The 21979-nt window shown below is 34.5% G+C and overlaps 1 protein-coding gene across 2 annotated transcripts in view; it reads left to right on the top strand.

Moving 5' to 3' along the window:
* ACSL3 (acyl-CoA synthetase long chain family member 3) overlaps nt 1-21580 on the top strand; it is an 80905-nt gene extending 59325 nt beyond the window's left edge. Inside the window, exons 9-15 of one of the 2 annotated variants that reach the window (XM_074191268.1) lie at nt 3073-3212; nt 4284-4456; nt 6202-6276; nt 10850-11041; nt 13217-13331; nt 15532-15689; nt 18146-21580. In XM_074191268.1, the coding sequence (XP_074047369.1) occupies nt 3073-3212; nt 4284-4456; nt 6202-6276; nt 10850-11041; nt 13217-13331; nt 15532-15689; nt 18146-18300 (1008 nt within the window). In that variant the 3' untranslated portion in view covers nt 18301-21580. Of the gene's footprint in view, nt 1-3072; nt 3213-4283; nt 4457-6201; nt 6277-10849; nt 11042-13216; nt 13332-15531; nt 15690-18142 lie in introns of both variants that reach the window. The other variant, XM_074191267.1, reaches the window with a different exon arrangement.
* Nucleotides 21581-21979: the final 399 nt, after the last annotated feature.

The following is a 21979-nucleotide window of genomic DNA, read 5'->3' as shown; positions in this document are numbered from 1 at the left end:
AAGAGCTGGGGTCTACTTTGAACTGTGACTTTTATTTTTTCATGGGCAAATAAGTTATCTTTTCTGTGCCCAGATAATTGTCCCCTTCAGTTTTGGTATATTTTTAGCAAATTTCAGATCCTCAGCAGAACTTATTCCTCCTGTACCCTCTTGTGGTTGATAATGGCAGACTAGTTTTCTTTTCATCCTTGCCTTCTTCTGACCATCCTTAGGTATTTTTAGTTTGTTTGTTAGCTCAAAATTTTTTATTAACATCAGCTATAAGGGGGAGTTAGGTAACATAGTGGATAGAGTGCAGGGCCTCAAATCGGGGCAACTCATCTCTCTTGAGTTCATATCTGGCCTTAGATGCTTACTAGCTGGGTGACCCTGGGCAAATCACTGAACCCTGTTTGCCTCTGTTTCCTCATCTGTCAAATGACTGACCTCAAGAAGAAAATGGCAAACCATTTGGTAGTTTTGCCAAGAAAATGCCAAATAGAAGTCACCAAGAGTTGGATGTGACTGAACAGCAACATAGGATTATACCACAGCACTCAGCATATAAACCATCCCTTTTTCTGTTTTTTTCCCTTTAATGTAAAATTTGAGTGAAGTTTAGAATCACTCTCAGAATCCAGAGACTTGGCTTGCCTCTTCTTGCACTCAGTGGCATTGTAGAAGTAGCAATATAGTATCCTCTGAACATCCCTCCCTTGACATAACATGCTCCTGCAGAAAGGAGGCATGGAGGGGGGGTCTCCTCTTTGTGTCTTCTGAACCACTGTCTACATTTTCCCTATGATTTCTTAGACACAGAAATCTTACTGCAAAGTAATTTCTTATTTGTTCTTTGCCACCTATAGATGGAAGACTTTAGTCTGTGACTTGTGGACATCTGTGAAGGGTAGATGTGGAGGGTCAGAGAGAGGAAAAAGTGATGGGAGAAAGACTGGAGGGCTCTCTCTAAACTTTACAACTAACCAAGTAGTTAAATTCTTCTATTTTCTAACCTTGTGGCACAAGATCATGAGGTTTTTCTTGAACTCGGTTTCCTTCACATTGCTCCTCAAGGTCCTATTGGTTCTGACCTTATACAGAGAGGGATGCACTTCCAACTCCTTATTGGTTGTGTGGATTAGATGATCCCCCTGGTGTTACCTGGTGTTACTAGTGTACCTAGTGAATTGGGCTCCAGCTGCTTCCTGTTTCCATCTTGCTTGTATCCCACATCTTCTTGACACAATGATGTCATCCTTCCCCTTGCCCTGCGCTATTCAGTAAGTTCCAGTGGTTCTCCATTTTATTAGTTTTCAGGATCAAATGTAAAATTCTCTGGCTTTTAAAGCCCTTCATAACTTGGTTCCATCCTACCTTTGTAGTCTTCTGAAAACTTTACTCTTCTCTGTGTCCTCTTTCTGTTCTGCCAACAATACAACAGTACACCAGCTCTTGACTTGAGGCATTTTTTCCTGGCTGTTCCCCATTCTTGGAGTGTTTTCCCTCCTCATCTCTGCCTCTTGACTTTCCTGAAGTCACAGCTTAAAATTCTGCCTTCTGTGGGAGACTTTGCTGGTCCTCCTCCATTCTGCTCCCTTCCCTTTGACGTTATCTACACTTTATCCTTTGTATATATCTGGTTTGACCATGGCCATCTCAGACCATCTTTTTCATTAGGCTGGTGGCTGCTTGTAAGTAGAAGACTGGGTTTTGTCTTGTTTTTGATGGCATTGTACTAGAATAAAAAAATAGAATAAGTAGAATAAAAATCCCACAACTCTAGATTGTTCACACTCTGCAGATCTGGCCCCAGACACCTATGTTCAGATTTTTGTTAATTGACTGAACATGGCTTATGGGCTTACCCCCCCACCCCCACCTCCCCAGTCAGGTTTATGGCCTCCTAGTCCTTCACTTCTAGCCTCCATCTGTCAGTTTCCATTTCATCTACCCCTGCCCCAGGTCAGACCTTCCTTCCCTTCTGCCTGGACTACTTTACTCAGCCTGCTAGGAGCTCTTCCACCTCCAGAGCTGCCCTCCACACTGACCCTTCCTCCATATTATTGTAAAGTCTTCAGTCCTGCAGCCTCTTTTCATGCTTTATTCCAGCCACACTGACTTTCTTGTTACTTCATGGGGACCTGGGTCCCTCATCTTTGTGTCCAGGCCCAGATGTGTAATGTTACCTCATTGCTTTGTCTTAAAGTCACTGATTTGACTTTAAAAAAATTTCTGTTACTTCTGCTGTTGGAGAACCCCAAACTCTTAGGATTCCACCCCAATTACCGTGTGTTTATTTGTTGTCCGATTTGCATTTGCTTATAAAGTATACATGTCAGTGTGGAAGCTCTGCCAGGGCAAGAATTGTTTCATTTAGTATGTTTTAATCTTGCCCTAACATAATGACAACAGAGATTAGGTAATAAATATAATGATGGTGGTAATAAATAAGAAGTTATTTGTTGATTTGATTAGGTATTTAGAATCCAGAGATAAAAAAACACAAAGCAGTCCTTGTACTTAAGGAGCTTTATAATGGAGAGGCTGGGGGATCCTGTGTATACAGTTCCCTATAATTTAGGGCAGAAAGAGTGACGGGCAAATGAGTATCCACACAAAGGCTTCAAAAATGTAAGGAGAATAATTTCACCTGAATAGAGTCAAGTTTGGAAGGTTGTCTCAGAAGTATGTGGTACCTGAGCTGAACGAGAGAGAGAGAGAGAGAGAGAGAGAGAGAGAGAGAGAGAGAACGAGAACGAGAGAGAACAGTAATATCCAGCATTGGATGACCAGGACAGATGAAAGGTCTAAATGAAAGAAGGTAGTGATCTATTTTGAGGCTGGAAAGGTGGGAATAGGGCCTAATGGACTAATTAATCATTTATCCTTGGGGTAAGGGTTGTGCTTGAAACTGTTGAGTAGGGGAATGAAGGAGCAGAATTTGTACAGTGTTTCCTCAGAGAAGCAATATTGCCACCTGTGGTTTTTGTCCAATAATTAACTTTCTTAATAATATAAACTTTCATATTATATTGGTGTGAATGTTGTTGAATTAAGGTTCTGGTATTAAATATTCCTTTTTATATCAACTAGGAAATCATGGATCGAATCTACAAAAATGTCATGAATAAAGTGAATGAAATGAGCAGTTTTCAACGCAATCTATTTATTTTGGCTTATAATTATAAAATGGAACAGCTTTCAAAAGGCTATTGCACTCCACTTTGTGACAGGTAACTCGACATCTGCCTTTGCTCTTCGTTTACCTTTAGTTACTGCTGAGTTGAGATGTGGATATGAAGTCACATCACTCTTTAAAAAAGTTATTAAAGCAAATTACCTTAGGTTTTATTAATTTTGAAATTGGCAGTGGTATTTCCTCAGTTTTTTAAAGTTGTACTGATTGAATCTATATTTTCTAAAAAATTCAGTGTTTCTAACAATTTCAGTTGTAATTCTGATATCTTTTACATTTATTCTAACAAACATAAGTTTATTGAAAACTTCAATTCAGATGGTTCTTTTAAATGGAAACCAACAATTTGTATAAAATTTGTTTATAAAACATTGCTATTAGCAATTTAAATAGGTTTTTTTTTTAGTGGATTTATACTCTAATTTGTAGACATGATGCCAGCTCTGCTTTCTTTAGTAGAGGCTGGGCAGAGATATGCCTGGGATGACTTGCCTCTGCAGCTGCCCCTCTTAGGGACCCTTCCCCCTGCCTCCCACTTCCAAAACTCTACTCATGCTGGGGAGATCCAACATGGGCCCCCCCCCTTATTGCCTTATGAGCTCAATTGCAGAATTGAAGTGTGTGCGTGCATGCCCACTGATGTCCTCGAAGAGGGTGTTGAGAGTGTCTTTAGTATCTTTGCAGCATCTGACATGTGCTCAGCACATGCTTGTTGATGGATTGGTTTTCTATATATAGATTGGAAACATTTTTAAATAATTAAGATACTGGATTTTTTGAGGGCGAGGGAAGTCCATGCCTGTGATTAATATATTAATATAATGCCTGAAAACTTGGTATCCATACTTTACTCCAGAAGCATTCATTTATTTAAAGATAATTAGACTATTTATAAAATCTTTATTTCATTTTAGTAAGCATTTAAAAGTATATCTCTGAAATGGAGCTAATCAACAGTTAATTTTTACAGTTAAAATTTATGTGTTTCAAAAATCATATTTCACAATGTCAGCATTTTTAAAAAACTGTAGGATTTTACTAGTAAGTTCATTTGGTCGATAGGCACAATGCCTTGGCAGGGCTAAAACTTTGATTTTGTGATTTGCAGGTTTGTTTTCCAGAAAGTACGAAGCCTGCTTGGTGGAAATATCCGTGTGCTGCTGTGTGGAGGTGCCCCACTATCTGCAACTACTCAGCGATTTATGAATATCTGTTTCTGCTGCCCTGTTGGTCAGGGCTATGGACTCACTGAATCTGCTGGGGCTGGAACCATCACCGAAGGTCAGTGTGAGCCTGGAGTGTACTACCCATTCATTCGATGATATGTTTAGATTTTTTTCTAAATAAGGAAGAGTGGCTAAGAGTTGTTTTGCTTGTGTTTCAGCAGACCTGAGCAATTTTAGAAGCAGTTGAGAAAAGGGATAAGTAATTCTCAGTCCTGCCAATATCAATTTAAGACACTTAGGCAGAATCTTGAAATTGTGTCATCCACTAGTGCAACCAAATGAACTTACTGAGTAAAACTATGTAGTTAAAAAAAAATGCTGACATTTTGAAATAAAATTTTTGAAAAAAGAAATAAATCTTGACTGTAAAATTAATTATTTTCAACATATTTAAACATTTACTTTGTTAGAGAAAAAATAAAATGTAGTTTGCTATACTGTGATTTATGTGCCTATATTAAGGTACTTTACAGACAGCATATAAAAGCAGATAGGAAAGTGCCAAAAAATACAGAAAATATATTTGTTTGGGATTCAAAATAAAATAAATTTTTTTAAAAGATTGAATTTAGATGAATTTTATATTATTTGAAAACTTCGATGGGATGAAATTGTTAATAAATTTTGAATTTGTCTTTCTTTTGAACTCCAAAAAAAAATTGCCTTCTTTTCCTTTTATGCTCTTAACTTGTTTATATCTTGACAATGCGTTGTAAACATATGGGCAGCCTATTGTCAAATGTGCTAATTTCATCATGGGCTCCATATATATTTTTGAATTATCAGTTGGAATGTAATATGAGATTGTATAACAAAGTATCTTCATGATCCTAGGTGGATTATTATCCTGGCGCTGTGTGTGTGTGTGTGTGTGTGTGTGTGTGTGTGTGTAAAAAGATGGGTGTATACTATAGTTAAAATTATCCACACACATGCAAATATGTCCCTCATGATGTCCCTCAAATTTACAGAGAATCACTGTTGAGATACAGACAACTAAATTAAGGGTTTCAAAGATGTTAAAATGTTTTGGATAGGTATAACATAATGAACACTATGTGAGCATACACCCATGCATACACACACACGTATATATACAACACACACAAACACATGTATCTGTATGTAAACACAGACATATATAGTTCCATATAATAATGAGCCTTTCCCCCCAACTCACACATTGTACCAGTTCAGGTTCCATTCTATCCTATCTGTAGACATGTACATATATACCATATTGGTCTGAATAGAGGTCACCCCAAAAAGGAGGCTATGTACCCAAAATGAGAACTTTTTTCTTTCTTCCCAAGAAATTATAGTTAGTAAATACAAAATTTGAACAGAAGTTATGTCAAATTACAAGTTACACAGAGTATCACAGAAAAAGTCTTAGGGCACCTGAGCATGGATAGTTTAAATTTTTTTTTAAAAAATTTCCATTGAAACCTTTACTTAAGCATAAAACTGCACCAAAACTTTTGGGGCATCCTGTACAATAGAAAGGAGGAAAAAAGAAACTATTCCAGGAACTAGGAAATAGTGTTGTTAATTATTTTGGAAATATTTCTGTAAGTATATTATCCCAGGATAAAAGAATAGTGAATACACTGCCAGGCCATATAAACATTATCCAAATGGATTGGGGGGGGGGGGATAATTTAGGCTGTACAAAATGATTATAATCTTTAATGTATTTTAAAAGTTCTCTTAGAAAAGATGTATTTAAGGCATCTTATTTTTTTTTATATATCTAGTATTTCCCTTTTCTCAAAATTAACTTTTTTCTTTTTAATCTAGTTTGGGACTATAATACAGGCAGAGTTGGAGCACCCTTAGTTTGCTGTGAAATCAAATTAAAGAATTGGGAAGAAGGTAACTTAAGTTTTGTACAATGGTATATTAACATGTGACTAGACTTTAATTAGAATTTAATTTCCTCACAATTTATATATAAAAAATTTATTTTTTTTTCATGTATTTCTTGCATTAGTTCCTATATAAAAATGTTTTTTTGGTCAAGGCATAGTGATGTTGGCTAATTTTATTTTTTAAAGAACATTTGTTTTTGAAAAATTAAATTTTTTTATGTATTACTTATGACCAGAATAATAATTAAAAATTAAACCATGTTAGAAATTTACTAAAATAAAAAGGATAGTCTTTTTCTTCAAAAAAACATTAAATAAAATTTTAGAATATTGATATGTAATTTAAGAATATGGTTTATCAGGTCAGTTTATTGACAGAAAATTATTAATACATGATTGCATGATACATATGTAGTATTTGATGCTCATATATAAATTCAGATAATTACATTTAGTTCTAGTAACAAAATCTTATTTCATCTTGTAGAAGAAATTTCTTTGATGTTCTATTTTCTTAGCAAATATTATAAGGTTATTTCATTGTTAAAGTAATAAAATAAATGATTCCTCAGTCTCTAAAACATGGCCATATGCATAGGATGCATAGAGTATTTGTTAAAATGTTGAATTTAGCTTAGATTAGTAAAAGATTGAATATATTCTTAGAGTTCACAATATTATGGGCAAGGAACAGTTTAAAATGCAAATTAATTTTAACTAGTTGATTCATTTATTGTTCCACTTAAAAATGAAGTTTCTCCTGAGAGACACAATCTAAACCTTCATATACATAGTGGTTTTAGAGGTTTTATGTTTTCCTCCTACCATTCATTGAGGAAACAAAGACCAGCATAAAAGGGTCCTTAGTCCTGCTGGTGACCCCCTTCTGTTTTTGCTTTGATGACATCAGTGACAGAAAAGTGGGTCAGAGGAGGTTTAAATGTTCACTGTTGCACATGTGAGGGCTGTGCTTCTTGACCAATAGACTTGTTGACTACTAGTGAAATGAATTGTATAAATCGTGGACATTTTTTACCATGGTTGGAATTGGAAGATAAAAGTAATTTACAGTTGAATGGAAGAATTGATCTTAAGTTCTCATAGGTCAGGGAAAGGAGTTGGTGGAGTTGGCTTTATTTTATATCAATGGCCACAAAAAAATCATTTATTGGGATGATTGATATCATTCTGAATAAGGAGGTGTCAGTTTTATGAAGAAATTGGATTTAAGCACTCCAGATTATATCAACATAATATTTTAATACTTGGTGACATCAGTGTAAGGATTATAAAGCAGCAGAGTGAAAACTTGTTGGAAAATGATTTAGGAGTGAGAAAATGTGAGGCTAATAATTGCTTGTTGTATACTGTACAGTGTATATGTGCCCATATAGTATTAATACTTCGAGAAGGAAATTAAGCACTGAAGATGAAATGACCGTACAAATTAAGTTGATTAATTTCCATAAGTCAGGAAACAACTGGTTATAGATAAGAATAATTTCCAGATCCTTTGTTTATAGTTGAATTCATATTAAAACAAAGTAATGGGGAACAAATCCATTTATGAAGCTCTTACTGGTGCCAAGTATTCCTAGAAACCAAAACTCACTTTGCTCTCAGGCAGCTCACCTTCTAATTAAGGGAAATGGCACATTAGAGAAGGTTCAGCTGCAGGAAGAGCAGATGAAAAAGTGTTCTTTAAAACATTCACACTTAACCCATGTGTAGTAACCTGGCAAGAAACTTGGTATAAGAGAGGCTAAAACAGACTGAAGAAATACACACACACACACACACACACACACACATACATACATACATATATGTGTATGTATATATACTATCACTATTTCCTTAGGAAGGTTTATTTTGCAGAAATCAAATGAATCTAGTAAATGCCTGATTTTAATATCACAAGGAGAGACAAGAACTAAACTGCTTTAGATTTTGGACATGGTTGTTAAAGGTAATGAGATTTGATGGAAGATTATTAGTAGTATCACCCCATAAAACAAAGTAAGAATTCAAGAAAAAAACTATTTTATTTAAAAAATTATTTATATTTAAGGAAAATTGATTCTCTAGTCCCCGTTGAAAATAAAAAAAAAAAACCCAAAAAGTCAAAACCCAACCATTTAAATAGACATAGTCAAGCCAAAAAATTTCCTGTAGTGGTCATGTCCAAAAATAATTGTGCCCTTAGGCCATCAGATAATTGTGAGGAGCATACTTCTATTACCAAAATACCTTAATAAGCTAAATCCTTCTGAGAGCATTAAAGATTATACTGGAAGGAGGACTTCAGAGAGACAAAAATTAAACAAATCTGTTTTTACAAAAAAAATTTCCTTTTCAGTAGCAATGGGGTCTCTAATATGAACTCAACATCACAGATAATAAAAATAATAATAATGATAATGATAAAAACATACAGATGTAAAGAATAGCCGGACCAAACCAGTATATAAGAGAAGATTTCATTCTAAAGGTGATAATACTGAGAGATTTGAGTTTACAGGTAGTTGCATGAGAAGGCCATCAAACATTTTTGGAAAGAATAATGGACCTTATTTTCAGCGAGGGCTGATTGAGAGACTGTCTCTTGCTGTTGCTGACCATATTTCTACTTTACCACCCCCATAAGTTCTGTGTGAAAGTAATCTTTCTGCATACAACATGAATAATATCCTCTTTTTGAAGGTCTGAGAACAGAACACATAGGCTTTTATTATTTATTTTCTAGAGCAAATCACATCTTTAGTGATTGAAAAGTGAGAAATTGAAAAGATTCCAGTGAAGTTTTTTTAAAATAACATTTGATTTGGGAGATCAAAATATTTCTCTAGACAAACTTCTGACAGGATGTATTTCATTCATGTGTTAAAATCCTGCAGGATTCTTCGGAAATGATTGTTTTATTTAATCTTCTGATTATTAACATCTCTATTATGAAGTAGAGAGGGGAATGATTTCTAAAGGTATTTGCGACTGTTAGATCCAGTGTTGAAGAGTGATTTTTCTATAAATGAAGAGGTTCTTCAGGTACTCCTTTTTGCTAGGTGACATATATTGATCTCATCAAACTCTAGATAGAACATTGCACAGATTCCTAAGTGAGCTCTGTGGTCATGCAGAAGTGTTGTAACCAAATAAGAATAAAACCAACTGAATAAAGATGACCTCTTACCCAGATTTGGTTGTCCAGTTAGATGAGAATCCACACCGTCATCCCATCAGAGCGATACTAAAGATGGAATGGAATTAGGAGGAGGTTGGATGTTTTTCATTGATCTTGAGATTCTTTCTGAAATAGAGGTTCTTATTTGAACAGTAATGTTTTTTGGGTGATTCTGTATAACATCTTGGAGTACTAGTTTCCAAATAATTACCGCTGCAGGTCACACTAAGATTACTGAGGAGATGTAGGCATACTCATGGGAGATAGGCTGAGAACAGTGGATAACCCACTGCCAGCCCACAGCCTCCACTCTATATCCATGCATTGTTAAAATGTTTCTAGCATGTTGAAGGGACTCAGACTCCCCGAGTAATAAACATATAGAATGAAAAGTTAATGTCTTGTTAATTCATACCATTAGAGAGTACCCATAATGAGATCACAGATTCTGAGAAGTGAATTTGAACAATTTTAAAATTTTAATTCAAATTTTAAGAACAAAAAAAATTTTTTAAGAGAAGTATATTCATATTTAAAACTTTGCCTTCTTTTTACTCCTTACCCCAGTCCTCAGACTGCCAATTGGAGGATGACCTTCCCTCCTTTCCTTCCCTTTGAGAAACTTTCCTTTCATCCTTACTATATGGGGCAAACTGATGGGGGAAGATTTATAAAGGCTTTTCCCATACCTTGGATGGAATGGGAGTCCTCAATTCTAGGAGCGTCTGGAAAGGTGGGATATTACTCCACCTTATCATTGATTCTGTGATGATGTCCTCAGTTCATCCGGCCTTGATTACTTGCCCTGTGTTTATACCCTTTGGACCTCTGAGCCTTTATCTGCTTGACCTCTGTTTTCCTTGTGACTGAACTTAGTAGCAATCTTCATAACCTTTTTAGCACTATTATCGGAATTTAGATCAGCTGTTAATATAATTTATATTCTAATGCTATACAGGTAAACATACCTGTGCTTATTTGTATAGTAAAAGTAAAGATAGAAATGATAATATTATATATCCTTGACATTATTTTTGAGAGCAATAATTGCTAAATGGTGAAATTAGCTATTCAAAAGGAAGAATGTGGCATATCTTAACATTTAAAAATTTAATAGAACCCCAAAGTTTCCTTTTGTTTCTGCACAAGTGTGGTTTGCTTCTTCCGTACCTCTCCTCACCCCAGGAATGTTAGGAAATGTTAAATTCCAGACAGTTCTGTGCACATATTTATAATAATATTTATATTAAGCTTTTCATTTACATATATTACATATTTCCAAAAATAACTTGGTAATAAGGTAGATGAAAAATAGAGACAAACATACATATTTTCTTTTTGAACTAAAAAAAAAAAGATTCACATAAAATGTAAAGCTTCTTTTTCTATTAATTAGGTGGATATTTTAATACGGATAAACCACATCCAAGAGGGGAGATTCTCATTGGTGGCCCAAATGTGACCATGGGCTACTACAAAAATGATTCAAAAACAAAGGCTGATTTCTTTGAAGATGAACATGGACAGAGGTGGCTTTGTACAGGGGATATTGGAGAATTTGATCCTGATGGATGTTTAAAGATTATTGGTAAGCCATCTAATGTGAGTGTGGGCAAATAATCCTTCTAATGCAGTATCCCCCTGAAATATAGCTGAAAATAGCAGAAAACTCTACTAATTTTCCTTCTTTGTGGCATCCTGTGTAGTCAACACAAGTAAGAGAATTTATAAGAAATAATTACATGAATTTTAATCATCTATGTAGTATATACCTATGTTCTACTTTCTTAGAATGCTTTACAATATAGACTGTGTCTGAATATATAGGGTACCCTTACATATATATAGAATTAATTTTTCCATAAAAGTATTGTATTCTTTAAGTTCCAGTCTAAGTATCTTTACTATTTTAAATAAATATTTTATAATTATGGCTTATAATTTAGTCATAATTATTTTTAACACTTTGAATTGTTTTCTCTTACTAAGATTATGATTTCTAACATTCAGTTTTTATTCAAGCCAAATTTAAGGACAAAAAGAAAGCCTATATTTAGAGTAAGACGGTCACTTCTAGTTTGGATATTTTGTTAATACTTTATATCTGTGGGATTCTAATAAATGCTACACCAGTACAGTCTAGTATTATTTAGTGTCATATATTATTTCTGCCTATTTAGGCAATATTAGTTTGTGTGACCTTTCCCATTTTAAATAGACAGTAGACTAGGTTTTATATTTCTGAGGAATCATTTTTGCTTTGTCCTTCGGAAAGTGGTGCTGACGAATGGGACAGCTCAACTGTTATAGTTTATATAGAAAGAAGATGAATTCTGCATGGCTTATCATCTCTGGTGGCTGGGTTCTCATAGCATAAAGGTCTTTGGTAGGTCATTTTTAGCAATATTTTGCCTTTCAGGTTAATTTGAGTAAAAATGAAGTTAGTACCTTCTTTGTACAAGACACTGTCCATCTGGAAAATTATTGTGGCTCCAACAGTATCAGAGAGAGAGAAAGAGAGAGAGAGAGAGAGAGAGAGAGAGAGAGAGACAGAGACAGAGACAGAGACAGAGAGCGAGACAGAGAGAGAGAGAGAAAGTGCCAGACACTCCATTTCTTTGGCTAAATGAGAGTAAGTGAAATTATGAAATAAAGCATTCTTATTACAGAGACTATGGAATGGGTTTCAGTGATGTTATGAAAGTGGAATCAGCAAGCTTGGCCGATTGCTGATTTGTTGGGAACATGAGGACAGAAAATAATCAAAGATAATCCCTGAAGTTTTGAACTAGTAGATGATAGAATCAACTAAAAAGGTGAAAGTTGGAAAGAAGGCTAGTGTAACAGTGAATCATCATCCTACATGCTGAATGTTTTTGGCTTTATTTCTGACCTCCATTATTTGGAAAAAATAATGATCAGGTTATGTGTCTTTATTTTAGTAAATACTATTTTCTCATGTTTTCTAATTATACCTTTCACCATTTAATATAGTTGTTCTTACAGAATAATTTTTTAAAAATGTATTGAGCTAATATGTTATTCAGTTTTGAATGAATTTCTAGCTTATCTGAAGGGGGTACAGTTTTTCTAGCTTATCTGAAGGGGGTACATCTTTGTTAAAATGTTTCTGTATTGGATAAAATGCTGGAGCTATTGGTCTTTGCTTAAATTTAAACTTTGCTTGAATTTAGCCAGTTGTCATCTCTTATGTAATAAAAACATTTTATTATGTTCATTTTATTTTTGTTATTTTAAAGATCAGGTTTTTTCATGTCAGCTAGAGACCTTTTCCATTCTTTATTTCCTGAACTTATCCAACAAAAGTAGAAAAATTATAGAAAATGTACATGATTTTGATTACTCTTTATTAAAAGGGTGAATTATTGGCTTCACTTTTTATTTTTAGTTTTTTTGGTGAGGCAAATGGGGTTAAGTGGCTTGCCCAAAGGCCACACAGCTAGGTAATGATTAAGTGTCTGAGACCGGATTTGAACTCAGGTACTCCTGACCCCAGGGCCGGTGCTTTATCCACTGAGCCACCTAGCCACCCTGGCTTCACTTTTAAAAATACATTTTAATATTGCTCATTTGAGCTTCAAGTTAATGATATGAGTTTTTTGCTTAGTCTTACTATTATCATTTTAACTAATAATTAACTATTTGAGGCTGTTCAGTGTGTAATATATATCAGTTTCATTGTATATCTATATATAATTTTCATCTGGGTGATCAGTTCAATTCTTTTTTTTTTTTTTAACAGATCGTAAGAAGGACCTTGTAAAACTTCAGGCTGGAGAATATGTCTCTCTTGGAAAAGTTGAGGCAGCTTTAAAGAATCTCCCATTAATAGATAACATCTGTGCATATGCAAACAGGTATGGTAAGAAAATTTAATGCTACTATCTTTAGCATTTTTATTTCATATGATTATCTTAGACCCTCTTTTTTTCCTCCATATCCTTTCTCTTGGTGATCTCTCATAAGTTACCATAAATTCAGCTTTCTACTTTATGCAGGTAACCGTTGAATCCATTTGTTGAACCTACTTACCATTAAGTAGACCTTTGATATGTGATTTTTCTATTGATTAACTCTTAAAAAACCAAACTAGACAGGTAAATTTAAAGTTTTTTTCATGACATTATATTCAACTTAGCTGTGCTAAGCTATCATTTAAACTATCATTTTGTTTAACTTCTGAGTTTTATTTTATTTTATTTGATTCACCTCAGTGTAACAGAACTGTTTGACATTCTACTGATTATCAATATCAGGTGAGGCATAAAACCAGAAGACACATACCACATAAAGAATCTATTACTGTTTTTAAAAGAGTAGGGAAGTGATTTGGTATAGATGACAATGGATGATATAGGACTGATTTCATCAAGCTCCAGAATACTAGAGTTTTCTTGGAGAGAAGAGGTTCATTTTAAAAAAAAATTGGTCTAATCTACACAGGATAAATCAGATTGAATGAACATTGTTGTTCAGACTATTGCATAGAGTTGGATAGACATGCCATTCAGGTTGTTTGTGTATCTTTCTTTTTTTTGTTAATATTTTTTATTTGTTTTTCCAACTACATGCATTGGTAGTTTTTACCAATCTCGTTCTTTTTTTTTTCGCAAGATTTTGAGTTTTAGAATTTTTCTCCCTCCCTCCCTTCTCCCTTCCCCTCCCTTTGACAGAAAGCAGTCTGATATAAGCTCTATATTTATAACCATATGAAATATAGATCAATATTGAACATGTTGTAAAAGAAGAATCAGATCCAAATAGAATCAAGAAAATATTAAAGAGAAAAAAGAGATAATTCATAATACAGCTTTTAAAAATTGAAGATAAGCTTTGGTCTTTAGATTCCACAGTTCCTTCTCTGGATATTGATGGATGGTATTTTCCCATCACAAATATTTTAAAATTGTCCCTGATTATTGCTGATGGAATGAGCAAGTCCAATAAGGTTGATCATCACCCCCATATTATTTTTAGTATGTACAATGTTTTCCTGGTTCTGCCCATTTCATTCGCTATCAGTTCATACAAGTCTCTGCAGGCTTTTCTGAAATCCCATCCCTCATGATTTCTTACAGAACAGTAGTGTTCCATCACATTCACATGGCACAATTTGTTCAACCATTCCCCAATTAATGGACATCCCCATAATTTCCAATTATTTGTCACTACAAGCAGAGCTGCCATGGATATTTCTGTACCTGTGGAGTTGTTGCCCTTTTTCATGATCTTTTCGGGACAGAGACCCAGTAGGTGCATCTCTCTTTATCATGCAATGCATAGAAACAGTTAGCTAGACCGAGAATTTGGAAAGAAATCCTTCTATTGTTTTGGAGAAATTGTTCACTGCTTTTAGCACTTTCAAAATATTCCTGAAAGTTTGAAAAAAATTTTTTCAAATACCAGTTTTTTTCAGTCATGGACTTACCACAGTTTCTCTAGAGTCAAAATTATGACTGACATAAAGAACAATGGAGAATATATGTAAAGAGACTATAAATATTACCAGAGAATTTTACTTGTGCAAGAAGGGATACATTAAAGAAATGTCTACTTGGTCATGAAAATCAGCAAAGGATAACAGAAGAACATCCTGATCCCTGCATGGAAATTTCATTGTCCACAAAATGAAGATGATAATGCCTGTTTTACTCTACTGTGGGTTATCTTGAGACTGAATGAGAAAGGATATGTGAAAACCCTTTGAAAATAGTGAAGCACTATTCAGATGGAAGGGGTCTGTGATAATATTTTATTTTAGTATTATCTAAAGCCATGAAGGTCAAATCTGCATTACTAAAGCAATAAATGCTTTAAAGCATTGTTGAAGATATTAAATGCTGTGAAATATTGGATATAACTTTGTTTAATAAAGTACAGAATTTTAAAATGTCATATATTTACATAGGAATTTAGAGAACTTTATTAGTTCAGCGTTTCTTAGCTATAGAACTTTGAAAATATCAAGGAAATTTCTTAGTCCTGCATCACTAATTTACTGCTTTTAATCTCAAAGCTGTTTTTAGTCTGTGATCTGCTATCTATTATGTATTTCAGTTATCATTCTTATGTCATTGGATTTGTTGTGCCAAATCAGAAGGAACTCACAGAGCTAGCTCGACAAAAAGAACTTAGAGGGACTTGGGAGGAAATCTGCAACAGCCCTGAAATGGAGAAGGAGGTGCTGAGGGTGCTCTCGGAGGCTGCTGTTTCAGGTGAGTCTGGCAAACTCTCTGTATACAGAGTTCATGGAAAATCTGTTATAGAAGGAGAAAACCAATGTCTTTCACATATTATGTTGTATACGCCTTTTCAAAACTTGAATTATCTCATTCTCCCGCTCAAACAACTTTCATGGCTCTCCATTTCTATAAAATAAAGTTCAAACTTCATAACCAGTTATTCAGGACTTCTTTCTTCCTCTTTCCCTTAAAGTTACTTTTTCTTATGAACTTAATATATAAACAAAATGAAACATTTCTCCACACAAAGAACATAAAATAATTGCATATGAAACTGAAAGCTGTATTATGTACAGCAGATGTATATTTCAAATTTAACCTGTTCCAACACTAGAGTGCTTGTCTGTGTTGTCCTCTTCTGACCTGTTATTCTCTTGAGTTGTGTTATTAAATGATCTAGTTGATAATCTTTTCTTCTTCTTCTTCTTCCTCTTTTTTTTTGATATCACTTATCAACTGATTTATTGACCCAAATAAACATGAAAAACTGTCTGAAAATGAATGTCTCATTTCATAAACTCTGCCCGGAAATGGGGACCATGATAGTTATCATATAAATTTTTTCCCCCTGGTTTTACTCACTTTATTCCTCATCAGTCATATAAGTGTTCCCAGGTTTCTCTGTGTCTGCCCCTTTTGTCAGTTCTTAGGGCTAGTAATCTCTCCTCTTTTTAACTCTTTACAGTCTGACTTTTTTTTTTTTGCAAGGCAATGGAGTTAAGTCACTTGCCCAAGTTCACACAACTAAGCAATTATTAAGTGTCTGAGGTCGAATTTGAACTCACGGCCTCCTGATTCCAGGGCCAGTGCTCTAATCACCTAGCTATCCTTGCAGTTTGATTTTTGACCTCATTATTCAAGTGCAACCACTCTGGCTAAAGTTCCTAAATGAAGATGTCTTAATTGCCAGCTCCAGTGCCTTTTCTTAAGCCTCCTCCTTCAGGATCCCTCTGCAGCCCTTTTCTTCAGCCCTTTCTTTTCATGATACTCTCTCCTGGTTCTCCTCTTACCTATCACTTCTCCTTCTCCTCCTTTTCTGAATCTTCATCCAGGTCATACTATAAACTGTGGGTTGGATCATCATCGTCTTCTATGTTGTTGCACTTGATAATCTTTTTGTCTCAAGTATTCAGTTAAGCTGATGATCTTGAATCTACTTACACAGTCCTTCCACTTTTCATATATTTTAAAGTTTATTGAACTGGATATTTTGATCTTAATCATGATCTTATCATGTCCAAAATTTGATTCGTTTTCTTTTCCCTTCAACCCTACCTGCCCCCTTTAAAACTTCCATATTAACCTCCATCCTATCTTTCTAGTCACTTAGGCTTGAAACTTAGGTGTCATCCATGACTATTCGCTTCCACTCCCCCAAATCCAGTCTGCTCCCAAGTCCTGTCCACTTTAAGCACTTTCACATCTCTCCCATAGACCTTCTTCTCTTTCCTGACACTGCTATCATCCTGGGATCCATCTTCATCCCCTTACCTGGACAGGGGCAGTGACCCCCTGGCTGGCATCCCCACTCTAGAGACCTACCTCTGCTCAACAGTCACAGGCATCTTAAAGCTGGGTCAGACCAAGTCACCCATGGGTGCCCTCCTGCCTCCAGAATCAATACTGAAATCCTCTCTTGAGTGGGCACAGTTGTTCTTAACCTGATCCCAGTTCTCCAGACTTTATATTATGGACTTTGCCCCTCCTGTCATCTGAGATTCAGCGGACCTGATCACCTTAACTTGTGTGTGAATAAAAACTTCTACATTTCTGTCTATTTTCACAGGCTAGCCCTTCCTGCCTGGGCTCCCTGACTTCTCCCCCCCCCCGAAAACTTTCTGTGATGTCACTGGTGCTAGGGGCCCATCTCTGGGTGGTGGGGGATCCTGGAGTGACCTTGCTGTTGGCCAGTCCTCCCATGACTGAGCTGCTTGAGCTCAGAGCTGGTCTTTCCCCTTTTCTTGTAACTGTCCCCAGGAGTTAATACAGTACCTAGCCTGGTCTGGCATGTATCAGCTGGGTAAGAAAGGTTTATTAACTGACACATTCATTTAGATTTACATTTGTTCAGCCATTCCTTGACTAATGGTAATATCCATCTTATTACTCATTCTTTGCTATAACCAAAAGTAGAAATACTCTTGTAGTCAAAGGTTCTTTTTCTTTTAATTTCTTTGGGGATATTTGGGTGAAAGGGCCTCCCCTTCTTAAATTTGCTTCCTTAAAGTAATATTTATCTGTAACAGAATTTTTCATGATATTTAAAGAACCTGACAGCAGAAATAGACTTTATTAAAAATTATGCCTTTTAAATTTTACCAATAGTAATAATGAATTTTTTAATGGGGGGGATAGTTAATACACCTTGTTTTTATGGGCAGTTTTTATGCTTTTGAATTTTGAAACTTTTTTTTATGTTATGGCAGCAGGTCTGGAAAAGTTTGAAATTCCAGTAAAAATTCGTTTGAGCCCAGATCCATGGACCCCTGAAACTGGCTTGGTGACTGATGCCTTCAAACTAAAACGCAAAGAACTCAAAACACATTATCAAGAGGACATTGAGCGAATGTATGGAGGGAAATGATCATTCTCTTTTTGCACCTGCTTGCTACAGTGAGCTCAGATCAAATAGGAAAATACTTGAATTGCATGTCTCAGACTTTGAGACAAACACCATTCCTCATTTTAAGCCTAAACTGTTATTTCTGATGACATCACCATCTTTAACTGACAGGATTAGTAAAATTTTAAGACAGCAAACTTGTGTCTGTCTCTTCTTTTTTTTTTTTCCAACCCCAATTTACTTCACTACCTATGACTATACATTTGTCAGTTTGTGGATTTTCCTAAATCATACTGGGGAAGAAATGATTTTAAAATCTCAAATTTTTAAAAATGATTTATATATCCTGTATAATGTTCAGTTTGTAACTTTTTAAAAAAAGTTTGGTTGTATAGAGGGATAACTAAGAAATATTACAAATGGTTATTTGGGAGCCTTTTTTACTTAAAAGTATTTAAAACAAAAGGAAATTGATGTGAAATTATGTAAATTTCAAATGCTTATGAATCAAATCATTGTTGAACAGAAGATCAGATTTGTTCTTGTGTAATTATTGTCTTGTATGCATTTGAGAGAAATAAATATATCCAGGCTTATGATTTAAGAGATCAACACCTTGTGAATATGTGCCTGACAGTTTCTTCTTTAAATATTTAATTTTAAAATGGAAAATAATGAAGTTTGGTCATGGCACTGTATATAATAAAGCAATACTACAGGTCATTCTTTATTAATTCAGAAGATACTTAACATAGCAAGTGAAATGCCAGTTAGTAAGTCTCCTCTAATGGTTTTCCTTCAAAATCTATTCAGAAAATTTTATACAAATGTTGAAACTAGGAAGATACTGCAACTGTTAAAGGAAAACAACTCTGAAAGAAGAAACAAGGGAGTTTTTAATGGTGGGAATTTAAAAAGCCAACCATACTTTGTCTAGATCAGCCTTAAATACCTTCAGGTTTCTGTATTTTGCTACACATGAATCATTGAAAACTCATATCTCCTTGCTGTAGTTCAAATGGCTTGATTATTTCTTGTTTTTAATTTAAGACTATTTTCTTGAATATAAATTTGCACCAGGTTGTATTCGTTTTACATGGTATATGTTGGTTGGATATTTTACCCAAGTCCTTCTTGTAAAGAAGTCTTCAACTTCCCTTTTTATGCTAATTATAAATGCTCTTATCCTGAAGGTTATGATATATGGCAAAAAATGGGGCCATCTGGGATTGAAAGTATTCTTCTCATCAAGTTTATGTGGTAATTTAGAAGATATAAACCTTATAATAAGAGAGGTATCAAAATTTAATTTGCAGGTTTTTCTGTATCACTAGACAATATTCTTGATTCCTGACTTGCAGCCTATCTGTCTGATAAGCTTTTTGAAATGTTTTGGATTTATATAATAATTACCCAAGGGATTAGAGAATATGGCATCAAAGGTGGATCACACAAATTGAAATTTGCACAAATCAGTGCTTTTTAATCCATAGGCACAATTTTCAGCAGCATATGTTATGAAATATTTTGTACCTATTAACATAAAAGCACAGTTCCTAAAAGTTACTGCATCTCAGCTCCTTTAGGCATAAAAATAAAGGCAAAGGTATCGGATATTTGACCTTATATACCAGAGTTTTGAATGTTGAGAGGACTTACTTGCTTGGTTGGAGGGCTTTGGTTGCATCACAAAGGTATCACACCTGCAGAAATAAATTTCTTTTTTGACTTATTATCATGTATTTGCATATTTCTCTCTGCCATAGATGCTTTTTTGATAAAGTATAGAACACTTGTACAGAGGAAGTGCTATTTTAAAATGAAAAAGGAATTGAAGAGATGAAATCTCTTCAAGTGGAGCAGGAAGGTCTCCTTTCTACATCAGCATTTATATATGAAGTAGAAAGTCTGGGATTCTAGGAAACTGGAGTTTATAGATATTTAAATTGCCAAGCTTATTGCATTTAACATGGCACAAGGATTAAGAAGAGGAAGAAAATATAGGTTTGCAGCAAATGGAATTAAAATTTTAAAAAGACATCTAGTTTATATGCTATTTAGAGCCATTGTTTTTGACCCTTTGAACCAAAAAAATTTTTTTTGACCCTATAAAATAAAATCCCCTCATGGGGAGGGGAAGAGTTGTTTTCTAATTTGGGATTCTGTTGAATTCTACACTATTCTTCCAATAGGGGGATGTGCTTAGGTAAAGTTTAGTTACAAAAGATTCACCCCACTAGTTAATCAAATTAGCATACATTTTGGAACTGAATTGAAAGTATTTTTCTTTTTCCTCCCAGAAACAGTTAATGAGATTTATCTGATTTAATTATCTACCTAGTTTCTCACTTGTTGATATGCTTAAAGTTGAACATACATTCAGTCCACCGAGTCAGAGCCAGAAACCTATGACCATAGCCAAATAAGAATGTTGAGCCCAAGCAAATAGAGATCTTGCATTGTCATTGGAAAATTTTTATTGTGAGAGACACTAAATAGGAAAGGAAAAATCGGTTATGTTTCCTTTTGGCATTGCTTCTGAAAAAAATGAAATTACTCCTTGAACTGTGTCACAGTGCAAAGATTGAAAGTCTTAGTCTTAAGGGAATAGGGAAGTCTTCTGAATTGATTGGAAAACTGAGCTGTCTGAAGAGTTCTCACAAGTTTTTTTGATGCAATAATCTCTACTAACAGAAGATCAGATGCACCCACCAAGAAAGCATTCTTCTGTTAATAAAAGTTTGCTAAAATGTAAGCTAAATGCAGTACAAAATTAAACCCATGGCATTAGGTGATGTCAGTTCTCTAATAATCTTTTTTTAAAATGTTGACTTGATAACCTCTTTTAAAAAATCCCATGGAGCTTGTCAATTTTTCCAGCACCAGTCAGCAAGAATAGAGCAGTCTGGCATACATTTTTGTATTTGCTGACAAAATTCACAAGCTTATGAACATTTTTGTATTTGAACTCTTAGAGACCCTGTGATGCAACTTTTTTTTTAAAGCTGTGATGTATGTTCATTCTCTTGGGCCTGTAAGAAAATTGTATACATCTTGTGTTTTATACAAAGTGGTCCACTTTTAAGCAGTGTACATATTGGACCATGCTGAAAATGTAACTGAATGACCAGTTGTATATTGTAATTGGTTATTTAATGTAAACTCATTTTCAATGTATTCTTGGTTGTTTCTCTTACCTGCCTGAAAAAAAAATGTATATCAAAGAGTTATGTTGTATGGATTATTTATTTGTAATTGGACAAGTTTCAAGAATAAAGAAATGTAAGTTTCTCAAGTTAAACCCTGAATTTTTTACTTTATTGGATGCTTCTATATTATCTTGAAAAGACTTCCTGATAACTTTGCAATTTAGAACTTATCCTTGAATATTATTACTTAGAAAGCTTTCAGTACTTACGCACTCAGTTTTCCTGTTGTTTACTGTTCTTTCCCTTTTTTTCACATGATATTTACTTTAAATGAAAATTATTTTATCATTTTAAAGGTATTCTATGATGTTAAGTCCTAGGATGTTTAAATTCTAGTTTTTTCTATTAATGCTATTTCTTCCATTATTTCCTTATGTATCTTGTCTCATTTTGCTTCATTTGCTTCTCATTTTCATAAGAATATGTTCAAATTAGTGCTGGTAACTAGGTTGTCTTGTACACTTAAAAAATAATTCAGACATTTTTCAAAT

Source organism: Macrotis lagotis, chromosome 6, assembly GCF_037893015.1.
Source record: "Macrotis lagotis isolate mMagLag1 chromosome 6, bilby.v1.9.chrom.fasta, whole genome shotgun sequence".
Taxonomy (NCBI): Eukaryota; Metazoa; Chordata; class Mammalia; order Peramelemorphia; family Peramelidae; genus Macrotis; species Macrotis lagotis.
This window is presented reverse-complemented; position numbering and strand designations above follow the sequence as displayed.